Below are 12777 nucleotides of genomic sequence, written 5' to 3' on the forward strand. Positions count from 1 at the left end.
TTAGAACTACCTCCTGACAGAGTTACACAGCATCCTGACCCCTGACCTCACGTACCACTCATCTTCTATGCAACCTGCAGGTTAAATGTCAGATTGACAAACTCTGTCTTCTTTGGAGATTCCTTGCCATAAAGACACCTTTCTGAAAAGTAAAAAATGACTTTGTGGTCACATTGAGGGTAAAAATTTACTGCATGCATTCAACTTAGAGTGATCTGAAATTGTGGAAAAACTTAAAGAGGCTATACAAGTATAATATAACATATTCCATAAAAACACATCTTAACAGAGCTTTCTAACAAGTTTCAGCTCATTGTTAAGAAGGCCGGCTCAGAGCTGTATTGTTTTAAATTCTCCCTCGGCCCTGATGGAACGCAAAAAGACACATAATTAGTGGTGTAGTGGTGCCTAAAGAAGTGGGTATACTCTTAATTTTTCCCCAAAATGTTTTTTTAAGTGGCCCGTCCAGCAGAGGATATTCAGCTTCAGTTATTAACAGTGACTTGTAAGACTGCTCTTGCATAATTAATTAGTGTGTTAGCCACTTAGAGACGGAGTAGGGAGGGTCATCCCTTTATCATCCTTGCAGCATCCTACTGAATATTGTCCATCAATCAATAACGTGAATCAGGGGGGATTTAGAAGTGGGTATACACTATGGAGACTAAAAAATAAGTAGGTATACTCCTTATACCTGCGTATACCCTGCACTACACCACTGCAAATAATGTCATGATTGGCAAAACATTGAAACCCCATATTTAATTGAAAATAGCACAAAGACAAAATACAAAAAAATTGAAACTGAGAAATTCATTTTAAATTCGTTGCCAGTTAAGTTAAGCATGAAATGAGAAAGATGTACTTGACATGATTTGGCTAATTAAGATTCAGAAGTTGTGTTTTAAATGAATTTCTCTCATCTGAAGAGAAAATAAGACAGGGGTCTGATAAACAGGAGGAATAATATCAACATCTGGTCCTTCACTGTAAATGTGGCCCTGGGAGTATTGTGTTGGATATATATATTATTTTAGCCAGAGTAGTTGAAAGTCCACTGTGACTGCAGAACAGGATTGGAAATTAACGTTTTCACCTACCTGCCACTGTGGTCAAAAATCCACCAGTCACTCATTTTTTTACCTGCCAATTTAATAATAATAATTTTAGAATTTATACTTTTTTAATCCTGCGAGGGGAAATTCGGTTTTACACTCTGTTTAATGAACATGAACACACACATAGGACGAAATACACACATGCAGAAACAGGATCCTATGGACATGCATTAATGGAGAGGTCTCAGGGTGAGGGGGCTGCCCACAGTGAGTGCTCCAGAGCAGTTTTGGGGTTCAATGCCTTGCTGAAGGGCACCTCGGCAGTGGACTGGCACCTTTCCAGCTACCAGACCAAATACCGGACTTGGTCCATGCCGGAGCTTGAACCGGTGACCCTCTGGTTCCCAACCCAAGTCCCTACAGACTGAGCTACTGCCACCCCAGATGTATTATTTAGAGATGCTAATCCATGCGGTGCTCGATTAAAGAGAAACTGAGTTAAGCAATTTGAGCAAATAGCCTATCAGTGTGTATGTTCTCAGTCTCATAGCCTATCAGTGTAGACACTGACATGAGGAGGGGCCTCATTAAGAACTGGCTGACTCTGCTGATAAAGTCAGAACGGACTAGAGGTGACCGCGATTCAATTTACCTTGTTTGTTGTCCCAACCCACTCTGTTAGGTTACTTTTATATAACCGCCACTGTGACTGGTAGGTTGAGCAAATTCATCCGTCACTGCAAAAAAAAAAAACACCTGTATTTTGCGGGTCCTAATTTCCAACCATAACATAATTTCAAAACAGGGTATAGCTTATCATTTTAGTGTAAAGAAAGAGTATTTTTAGGAAAGTGCATTGTTGTTTAGTGATGATAGTCCTGAGTTCTCAAGAGCTGAAATAAAGACAGTGACTAAAATGTTTATCTGTGCCTCAAGGAAAATGAATAAAAGGCTAATTTTCAACATCCTCATCACAAAGTGTTCCTGATGCTTGTAGAGTAGCTTGCTGCTTGTGGCTATTTTTCTTTTGAAGGACTTTTATGATGTAGAGATATCCTCTTCAACCACAGAGTCCGTCATTAAAACATTTGATCATTTGTTTAAACTAATAGCAGCTTAAAAAAATCAGTTTTATTTTTACCTTGTGCAATCCAAATATCATTATTGTGCAAATATATTCAAGACTTTTTCTGCCCATTATGCAGCTTGCACACACAATTTACATAAAGTCCACTTAAAAATGAAGCGACTGAAAGTCAGTCATGCAATGAAATTCATGCAGCTCTAGTTCAAAGAAAACAAGATTTGTCTCAGCAGAAATCATCTGATGCGTAGCCTACGAGCGGGACCAGATTTACACCATGACAATTGACCTCAAACATCATCGATTACACAGCCTTGGAGAATGATGTTTTATAATGCAGGACTTTTTAAAGGCTAAAACTCTGGTATCTTTAGTCATGAGACAACTAAAAATGTTGTGTTGGGTTAAAATGTCTTCAGGAACTTTGTCTTCTCCAGCTGCTGACATTTATGGATAAGAAGATTAATGACATTTTGGTTATTTAGTCTGTTTCATGATGATAGTAGAAATGGGATTCCTTACTTTGATATAAGGTAATATGTATGCTTTATATAAATGCTCCATGGGATTGGATGTTTTCACAACATCAACAAAAAAGTGGAAACAAGAAAATAAAACCCAGTGTTAAGCAGCTTCATTGAATGCACATATCTGGTTTCCTGTTGGTTTCAGGATATAAATGTCAGCAGCCCGGTCCACTAGCTCGAAGTGGATCTTTCCTGCTGCTTTCACTCGTAGACTCATCACGACTTCTTGTGAGAATTTTACTTGGGTGTTGGCAAGAAACATCCAGATATAGCCAGGGAGATAAAATGTGATTGTTTGTTTTTCACACATGAAGATAACCCCTAAAGTCCTGGGACATTTTCAGATGTTTTGTTTGCCTGTGGAAACAGCTACTATTTTTTATCTCTGCTGTGGAAAATGTCAAAAAAAAAAAAAAAGGTTGTTTCAGCAGCATGCTGATTATCACCTCATTTCACACCAGCCCAGTGATTGCAGCTGTGTCAGGCTTACAAAAATTGCTATCGGTGCATGGAAACAGTCAGTCTCATCAATGAGGTTCTTGTTTGCTTTTTCAGCTCATACAGAGGTGTCAGTCATCATTTCAGTCTGTTTTATTACCGGCTTAAACTCCTCACAGGAGCTTTGGCCCCAGGTCTGTAGATGTTTACCTGAGCTGAACTTAAAGGAAGAGTTATCAGTCGTCCTCATTTTCCACTTAGGAGCAGCACTCACAGTCAAGCCTGCATACATTCCTTTCTTTCACAATAACAATGACGTGTTTTCCAAAATAAAGATGACCTTTTTCGGGAGTGTACATTTCCACTGGACACTTTCAAAAATACAGACCCTCAGTTTGGGATAAAGCTAGAGAAATGCGACTGACACATCTCCTACAATAAATGATGTGCTGTGTATTTTCCATTCCCACACATAATGTATTTTTCCACAGACTGCCCAGGAGACACCACAGCAGCTATTATTAGAAACTCTCTTCTCTTTAAGATTCTCTTTCAGTCTGTTACTCACACTGGTGTATTTTAGATTTTATTCATATAGAGTAACTGAACATCCTTGTACCAGAGCAAAGCAGAAGAGGGGGTGAATACATTTTGTCCCTCATTAATAACGAGTGTGCACGTGTGTGTGTGTCTGTGTGTGTGCACGTGCATGCGTGCGTGCGTGTGTGCGTGCGTGCGTGTGTGTGTGTGTGTGTGTGTGTGTGTATTACTAAAACCTATGAGTGCAGAGAAGAAAACAGCATCAGCACTTTTGGTTGAACTGAAATCAAATTCAGTGACTCTGTGTTCTTGCTGATTCTTTAAAATTAAATTGTAGGTAAACAGGGCTGCAAATAACTACTTTCGTACTTCATGCATATAATGCATGGTTAGAGAAAGAATCCACACAGTCAGTGTGTGGGAAAGGTGAGCGCAAGAGAGACATGAAGTCACTCAGGGTGTGTTTGTTATGAGTCAGAACTCAGGTAAGCTTTCACAGGTTATTAAGATAAGATAAGATAAGATAATCCTTTATTTATCCCACAACGGGGAAATTGACAGTGTTACAGCAGCAAAGAGCAAAGATTGCAAACAGAAAGTGAACACAGTACAATTTAAATAAAATTAAAAAAATAAAATAAAAGTAAGAATGTACAAAAAAATAGATAGATACTAAAAAAAAAAAAAAAAAATAGATCAGCTGAGCTGCAGTTTTGACAAAAATGTAGTCATTAACAGAGGAATCTGATCTTTCCCCTCAAATTACGTCTTCGTTTTATTTACTTAAAAATCTTCAGCTTCCTCATCTTCACAAGTTTATTTATTTTTAATGCTTCATTAAATGAACTTCCAATGCACTACTTTTCAGATTAGAAACATTGTGCTCTTAACTCCACTACTTTCTTACTTGAGGATTTCTGACACATCTTTTTAGCGGTTATTAAGGACGCCCTCCACCGTCATCCATACATTTTAATTACTCCGTTTTGATAACCAGTCATTTCTGGTTGTTTTTTCTTGAGATTTCAACATATTTATCTCGTAGCCCCAAAGTGGCAAAGTAACAAAACCTGTGTAGAAATAAGCCTTACTTCATGATGGGTTCTTATTATGGCTTCTAAATAAAGTTATTATAATTATGAACAACAAATACAATTTTTGCCTTTAATGGATAGGACAGCTGAAGAGACACAGGAAATATTGGGAGGAGCGAATGAGGGATGATGTAAAGGTCCGAGGTCGTAACCACAGCCACCACGACAAGGAATATAGCCTCTGTAAATGGAGTAGATTTAAGGTATTTTCAGTCAGAGTTGTCCTACGCATTACTGATAAGACTGCTCAACTTAAAAAAGTTATAAAGATCCTTTTTTTAAATTCCTCTTCGTATAATGTAAGAGTTGTATTAAAGTTGTTGTAGTAAACTCTGACATAATGCTTTGATCAGCCTTTCATTAAATGAATACCTAGCAGAAAAACAGCTTGTTGGTATCATCTCTAAACCAAAGAAGTCTTTTCATCTTTAAATTCGTTTTTTTGTCTGTATCCATTTATTTAATAGATAAATGTGAACGGATAAAAGCCTCAATGGTTTGCTTTTCCCTAAAAATAAGAATTAGTTTCACACACATTGTGGAGTGGTTATTCAGAGCAAAACAACGCCCACTTATGTCTCACTTGAGACTCCAATCAGCACCTTTGTGTTTTCTAATTTATTATGTGGGTGACACGATCTGGCCTCTTCACAGTAAAACATATCCTGTTACAGTGGATGCTGGATTATGTTTTCAGTGGGTACTTGAAAATGTCTTATTAGAAAGTCAAAAAAGCTCAAAGGACTCCAAGGAAAGGATGTCCTTTGATATTGATGGATTAACATATTTTGAGCCTAAAACTGGATTTAATTAATGCAACAAAGCCTCAAGAGCCCTGGAGGTAATTGTGTGGTTCTTGCGCCCCTGATGACAGCAGGCAGGGTGCTGTCACGACTCACAACATCCTGGTGCTGCAGGATATACAGAAGATCCAATGTGGAAAACACTCTTGGCAAAGACAGACGGTTACTGTTTTTGCATCTGTTAATGAAGTCTGACTTGTGCATGACAGAAACATACAGAACATTGTGCACAGTGGCTTAAAAACTTAATTTTCCTAAGTATAAAGATGACAGCTACTAGCCAACATAAGATGGCACCTTCTATCAAGTAATTTGCATAAAAGCTACCTTTTTTTGAAAGTTACAATTTAGACAAAGGATGACTAATGTTTTAGATCAAAATGTCTTTTGCTGTTGTTTTGTCCTTATTGCCAAATGTGTCTGCATTTCACAGCCAAACAAATCAGAATATCACCATTTTTCTGAAGCCAAAAACAGCTTCCAACTAATATTACTGTTTCCATATGGCGAACATTTAGTTACATTTGTACCAGAAATAAGGTGTTTTATCAAGCACACAGTCATTTATGCTAATGCGTCTTATTCCCACAGGTAGGTTAACATCAGTGCAAACACGCAAGCAGAGAAATATTTTATGTTCCACAAGTGTCATGTTGGAGTTGTCATTTGCAAATGTGTCTGTCTGAGGAACACATATGCTACATTTTAAACCGTAATGATTAACTATACAGGGACTTACTCCATCGTCACCCTGAATGACTTCTGTCCTGGTCACTTTGTGGAAGAGAGAAGGTGGAGCTCTGGCTAGAAATCTATTCAGCATTTAACATTGTGTTTAACAATCGTACATTGAAACATATATGACCCTTAATGAATGATCTACTTATATTCTTGCCTGCAGACTTTATGGTTTGTTATTCATGTAAAGTGAGATACATTTGACTTAGTCTACCAGCATCTGTCACTGTATCCCTGATGGCCTATTGCTATGTGGATTATAATTAACTTAAAGGTTGTTTTTTTTTTTTTTTAAAGTTGGTGTTATAATTGTGTAAACAGTACAAAACTTAACCTGCAGGAGGCGATATTCTTTGGTGTAAATCCACAAATCTGTATGATGTTATTCCTTTCATCATTGGTTCCTGTGGCGCCAATCTGACTGTAACTAAACAGCTCCCTCTTGTGGAGAATTTTAAACCTGTTTATGAATTAATCAATGTTTCAGATTGTTGTGTTAATCTCTAATAGTGTACTTCCTGTGTCCTTTCTCTGACCTCTAGGAATGAAACAAATCAGGGCTGCAAATGAGATAAACTGAATGTGCTTTTTCAGGAATTAGAAATGCATGTTTAATGAAGGTACTCACACATTCAATTCACTTTTCAGAACCGCAGGCTGCATCCACTTCTGATCATTTTTTTAAATATAATATATACTTTAAAGAGTACATTACAACACTGCATGATTTCTAACAATGCAGATGCTGTGCAAAAAAATAAATTTTATTCAAGAGGAAGCAAAATTGATAAAAGAGGAATCAGTTTGTAAAGAACTTTAATGTAACTATTTTCTGACGATGACAAAAGAACCTGCCTGAGAGATGTATTTCTTTCTTTTTTTTAAAGCTTAAAATACAATAATTTATCTACAGAGATCTTTTTGGATCCGTCACAATACAACGCAATAAGTGATAGTTATGCTGTAAAGCAAAATGGTAACAAATAGTGTTCCTCTTTCCTCCTGAATGTTTTTAATATTGAAGACAAACCGTGAAACAACCCAGACGAGGAAAACAACGTGTCACCAGAGCTGTACCAAAGTACTAAATGATGTGTTTATGGGTTGCCTGGTCACAGTTGTCTGGCTACAGTGGACGTCTGATGTTTTACCTCAGCAGCAGATCCTCGTGAGAGTGTGATTCACCTGAGAGCAGATCCTATAGGATGAAACATGTTCAGTCTCTGGTTTTCTCCTCCTTATATCACCAAACCAACCAGGCCACAGGGAGGACCTTCAGGCACACAGCAGTCAGGTTTTTTTTTTTTTTTTTTAAGCTTCTCTCTTGTGTTGTTAAAGGAGTTTCAGATCAGAGGTGGTGAGAGAAGCAGTCACTTCTCTGAGATGAAGGCCAAAGCGTTGTCAGTGAGAGAGTGCGCCTGGTTGTCAGAGGAGTGCCACCAAGTAGAAGATCTGGAAGACTCCCAGAGGGACGGCCTGTGCCTACCAAACATCTTCAGGTCCAAAAAAGTCAAGCCGCTCACTAGAATTCAAACTGGACCCACTTACCAGATCTACTATACAGCTCAAGAGCTCCTTCTGGAGGTTCTGGACAAAGGAGCCGTGCGAGAGCTGATCAGGAGAGCGGCTAGGGTGAAATCAGGAGTTAAGCACCAGAGCAGAGAGCAGAACATAGATCTCTCTGAGGGGGAGTATGCCGAGGCGCTAACATGGTTCTCCATAGTCCTGCAGAGCGGTCTGTCTGTCGGAGAGAACTGCAGCTTTGGATCCGAGCTCACCTTGAAACTGGACGGCTGGCAGAGTGTCCTCAAGAGGAACAGCTTCCAGACAAACCTCCTGTCCCTGACCAGACTGGAGGATGGAGACAAGTTGGAAACACTCTCTGCTTTCTGTAGCCACAAAACCAGGCGATACCAGGCCTTGTACAAACCTGGTCCCAACTTGGCTGTGAAGAAATACAGACTGACTTACCAGGAGAGTCCCTGCACTCTCCATCTGGCTCTCCTTTGTGATATAAGCTCTGGATTCATCTGTAATGTGTATCTGTACTGTCCAGAGCAGCTCCAGAAGCAGAGCAGGAAACCTGTGGTGGAGCAGGTGGTGGGCCACCTGCTGAGACCTTTCTGCAGCCACAAACACCTGATCCAGCTGGACAAATCTGCCTGGATGGAGTGCAAACTAACAGACACCTTCTCTGGCTTAGGAGTTGATCTTACATTCGTTTCAAATGTCCAACAAACATCTGAGGACTCACTGTCTCACCTCTTAACCCACTTACAGGGCTGGACCGGACCTGCTCTGTTTCCTCTGTCAGACCTGAAAGGATCAGCAGCAGATTTGTTTCTCCCAGGCCTCTGGGCAATGCTGCACATCATCTGCATTAATACATTCGTGCTCCACACACTGCAGAGCTCGGGCTCAGACAGACATGTCCACCTCACAGAGTTCACCAGGAGTCTGGCCTCTCAGCTGGCCGCGGATAGCTGCGTCACTGTGCCTGTTCTGCAGCAGTTAAACAGCACTTCCTGTCATGAGACGAGTTCAACAAAGCACAGGTCAGTCTGGTTATTTGTAACAGAGCTTAAATTTAAATTTTAAAAAATAGCCTGAAAGTTGTCTAAAAACTTGAAAACAAACAAGAACGGAGATGACTTTCTACCGTCGAAAGGCTTTCATCTTCAAGATTTTTGAATCAAGACCAACAGTGGAAGACTCCATTATGTACAAGTAGTCAGTAAAAAGAAATCAGCAGAATTCATTTCAATATAACTGATCAGGTTTATCTACAACAAACACTGAATTCAAGTAGAACATTCTCTGAGGATCAAGAAAACATGAGTTCATCTGAAAGACAGTGAATGTATCTCCTATAAATCTCTCATCTGTAAAGATTCTATCCTATGGTTAAATATTGTTTTTTCTTAATGTAGCCAAGAGTATGAAGATCCAGTGTGCTGAGAGTTTAAACTATCAGTCAACAAGTATATGACATCTTTAAATATCTGGCAACAAGTCTGACAAAGCAAATAGTTCACTTAACAATGTTTTCACATGGGTGGTGGGGATCCCCGTCCAACATGCCAGAGTCAACATGTTTGTGTCTACATTCAGTGATGGCAGAGTTTTAAGTAAATGGTTCTGATAGGGTACTGACTGTCTCTGGTCCTGCAGCAGCTGTGGTCGGGTGATGGAAAGAGAAAAACGAAGCTGCAGCTCTGCGGGGAGGCTGCGGCGGCTGAACAGACCTGGAGTGTGTGGTTTGGACAACTCGGGTAACTCCTGCTACCTGAACGCTGTATTTCAGTGTCTGTGCTCTACTGTGCCCCTGGTAGAGCACCTCCTGAATCCGGACACCCGTAAAGAGCTGGCACGGTACGACCTCCCATCTCTCTCTCTCTCTCTCTCTCTGGCTTTCTGGCTAACTTAAATGTTTACAGCTGTTCCTCCAGTAGTTCAACCTCTGTTCATGCAGGTCTAAGTGCCGGGTGGCTGAAGTGTTTGTCCGCCTGCTGCAGGAGATGTGGTTAGGAGGGAGCTCCAGCTGCGCCCCTGTGGAGGCCAGATCTGTGCTAACCTCCATCCTCCCCCAGTTCAACAACTACTCCCAGCAGGACGCACAGGAGCTGCTGCTCTTTCTGCTCAATGCGCTCCATGAAGACTTCAAAAAGGTCTGTGCAGGAAAAAATCTGACACATATCCTGTGCTAAATAGCATTACCTAAAGGAAGACCGAATCTGTGTGTGTGTGTGTGTGTGTGTTTACAAGGTTTCAAAGCAGCAGATTCGCTTGACGATGCGACAGCCGAGACCAGAGCAGAAGAGAAACCATGCCACAGCAGCTGGGGAGTCCACCATCGTCTCTCGTCTGTTTGAGGGCCAGCTGAGCTACATGACCCTCTGCATGCACTGTGACCACCAGGCTTACAGCACACAGACCTTCACTGTGCTGTCACTACCCATCCCAACAGGCATCATTAAGTGCTCCATTCAGGTACATCACGTTACAATTTTTATCATTAAAAACATCCTATAGACTGTTTGGTGGTCACTCTATCTGTGTCATATTTTTGTTTTGGGGGGTCTAGAATGATCTTATTCTCTGTGCATGTGGTGCAGGACTGCATGTCCCTGTTCTTTGAGCAGACCGTCCTGACAGGGGGAGAGCAGATGTTGTGTTCAGTGTGTGGTCTGAGGAGAGAGACAGCCGTGCTTACATGTTTGGATAAACCTCCTGAGATCCTCATGTTGCACCTGAAAAGGTAGATCCATCTTTTTTTGATAAAGTAAACACTTAACAGTAAGTGAACATGTTAAACTGAACAAATGCATGGAATTAAAAATGTAAAACTAGGGCCTGACTGCTGTTGGATTTTTTTGGGGCCAATACCGATATTAGGGAGGGAAAAAAATCTGAGACCGATATATTGGCCAATAACTTTTTTTTTTTTTTTATCTTTCTTTGATCTGTAGAGATAGATAGATATAGTTAAACAAAGTGGGAAGTAACATATGGCACACTGCTAGTGAAGGAGAACTGCTAGTGTAATACAATTATACAAACAAATAAGCTATTTGACAGGTGGCTAAATCTAGATATATCTGCAATAAAATCATCTGATATCAATAGTCACCTGATATTCTAATATCAGCAGATATTATCGGCTGACCGATTAATCACTATCCATAAGGCAAACTTAATTTAAGGTCCACAATGTTGCTGGATTTTGAATTTCAAACATGTCAAAAGACTTCAAGTCCATGTTGGCTTCAAATATTGGTCCACAGGGGTTGCCAAATTGACACGTCCTAGAAGTTTTCACAGGGGCTTTAATGAAAACAAGGCCAGCTGAAATATTTCAATTATTTGGAAGTTAAAAGAACTTTTATAAATGGCGAAAAAAAACTAATTTTATGACACTAATTATGGCTCATATTACTCATGTATGACACAATCTAACTTTGCTTCAAGCACATATTAATTCTGACAGACACTCACAGTCGATCATGAAGTCATGCATTCTTTATGCAGCTACGAGTGGTTCTATTATGAAATATTACGTCAGCTACGTCTGAATATACAGGAGAGCTAATGTGAGTCATACCAGTGAATCAATAATCACTTACTCGCTAAGTGTGGTATTATTTGTCCTCTGCAGGTTTGGTTGTAAGGGGAAGAACCAGGTGAAACTGAGGACTAATGTTTTATTCTCCATGAAGCTCGACCTCAACCCCTTTCTATCCAGCTCAGTGCAGAACACCTCGTTTTCTTCATACTGCCTTTATGCTGTCGTGGTGAGTACACACACACGCACGCATGCACGCACGCACACACGCGCACGCACACACGCACACTTATTGGGAACCCCTTCTGTGACGTAAATGTTGATTCCGTTAATGTGAAATATCTTTCAAAGGGGACATATTATGAAAAATCCACTACCACAGTGTTTCTGAACATATATTTTGGTAACCTGAGTCTCTACCGACTCACAAAATGTGAAATAGTCTGTCTTTGTTGTTTGCATTAGTCCTTCAGCACATACAAAAATGCTCCGTTTCAAATTTGCTCAACTTGTGACATCACAGTGGAATTGTGGTTAAAAAAAACAAAAAAAAAAACTCCCCTCAACTGATATCTCCACCCATTGACTCCACACCCACACATTTTCATTCTCGCTACAGAGGAGTGATGTCTACGGGGAAAACTCAGGGGGGGCCCACTGCATTTAAAGAGACACACACACCAAAACGGAGCGTTCTGAGAGAGTTGGTTTATACAGGGTCACAAACCTCCTCTGGTGCTTGAGTCATGTTATATTTTGACCAAAGCACAGCACAGATGTTTCATCATCAAGGGGGATAATATTAACACGACTGCAAAAGTGGCACCGGTCTGCAGACTGTGAAAATAAAAAGTAGAACATTGTCTGCATTAATGGTCCGCAGTGTGATGGATTTTTGGACTGTATTGTGTTAGTATTGGTTGTATCTTACCTCTTGAGAGTGTTAATATTTGGGGGGTGGTTTTGATGTTGGCCAAATGACATGCTGAAACATTTGTTTGACTGTCAGCTAATGTGTCAGAATAAAAACATGTGGGATAGATCTTGTAAATGACACGAATATGCATTCATTTATTTGACTGAATTCACAGCTTCCTTCATTTTTTGTTTTAAACTCTCCTTTTGTAGAACCACTCAGGACATCTGAACATGGGTCACTACACGGCCGTGTGTCACAGCTCCCTGACTCAGACCTGGCACTGTTTTGACGACTCAGCAGTCAGAGAGGTTCAAGACGGCCACGTTCAAACTCCAAACGCCTACATGTTGCTCTACAGCCGCAAGCCCTTTCAAAAACCAAAGATCAGCGGACTCTGAGCTCTCCACACAGCAAGCCAAATCCAAGAGGGAACTGAGTTTGAATTTGTTTTTTGATATTCATCAATATTTTCTTTGTATCTTCTTTATCATGAATCTAATGCTTACTGTAAATA

At 40.2% G+C, this 12777-nt stretch overlaps 1 protein-coding gene across 1 annotated transcript; it reads left to right on the forward strand.

Moving 5' to 3' along the window:
- The first annotated feature begins 7438 nt into the window (after positions 1 to 7438).
- Positions 7439 to 12661, forward strand: LOC132970947 (uncharacterized). The gene is made up of 7 exons (XM_061034534.1): positions 7439 to 8837; positions 9454 to 9654; positions 9755 to 9950; positions 10048 to 10272; positions 10398 to 10540; positions 11438 to 11573; positions 12473 to 12661. Exons 1-7 carry the CDS (start codon positions 7495 to 7497, stop codon positions 12659 to 12661), a joined length of 2433 nt encoding a protein of 810 aa, XP_060890517.1. The 5' UTR covers positions 7439 to 7494.
- The last annotated feature ends 116 nt before the right edge of the window (positions 12662 to 12777 follow it).

Source organism: Labrus mixtus, chromosome 1, assembly GCF_963584025.1.
Source record: "Labrus mixtus chromosome 1, fLabMix1.1, whole genome shotgun sequence".
Classification (NCBI taxonomy): domain Eukaryota; kingdom Metazoa; phylum Chordata; class Actinopteri; order Labriformes; family Labridae; genus Labrus; species Labrus mixtus.

Coding starts and splice junctions, on each gene's coding strand:
- LOC132970947 (XM_061034534.1), top strand. CDS start 7,495: ATGTTCAGTCTCTGGTTTTCTCCTCCTTATATCACCAAACCAACCAGG. Junction 8,838..9,453: donor ACGAGTTCAACAAAGCACAG/GTCAGTCTGGTT, acceptor CTGGTCCTGCAG/CAGCTGTGGTCGGGTGATGG. Junction 9,951..10,047: donor TCCATGAAGACTTCAAAAAG/GTCTGTGCAGGA, acceptor TGTGTTTACAAG/GTTTCAAAGCAGCAGATTCG.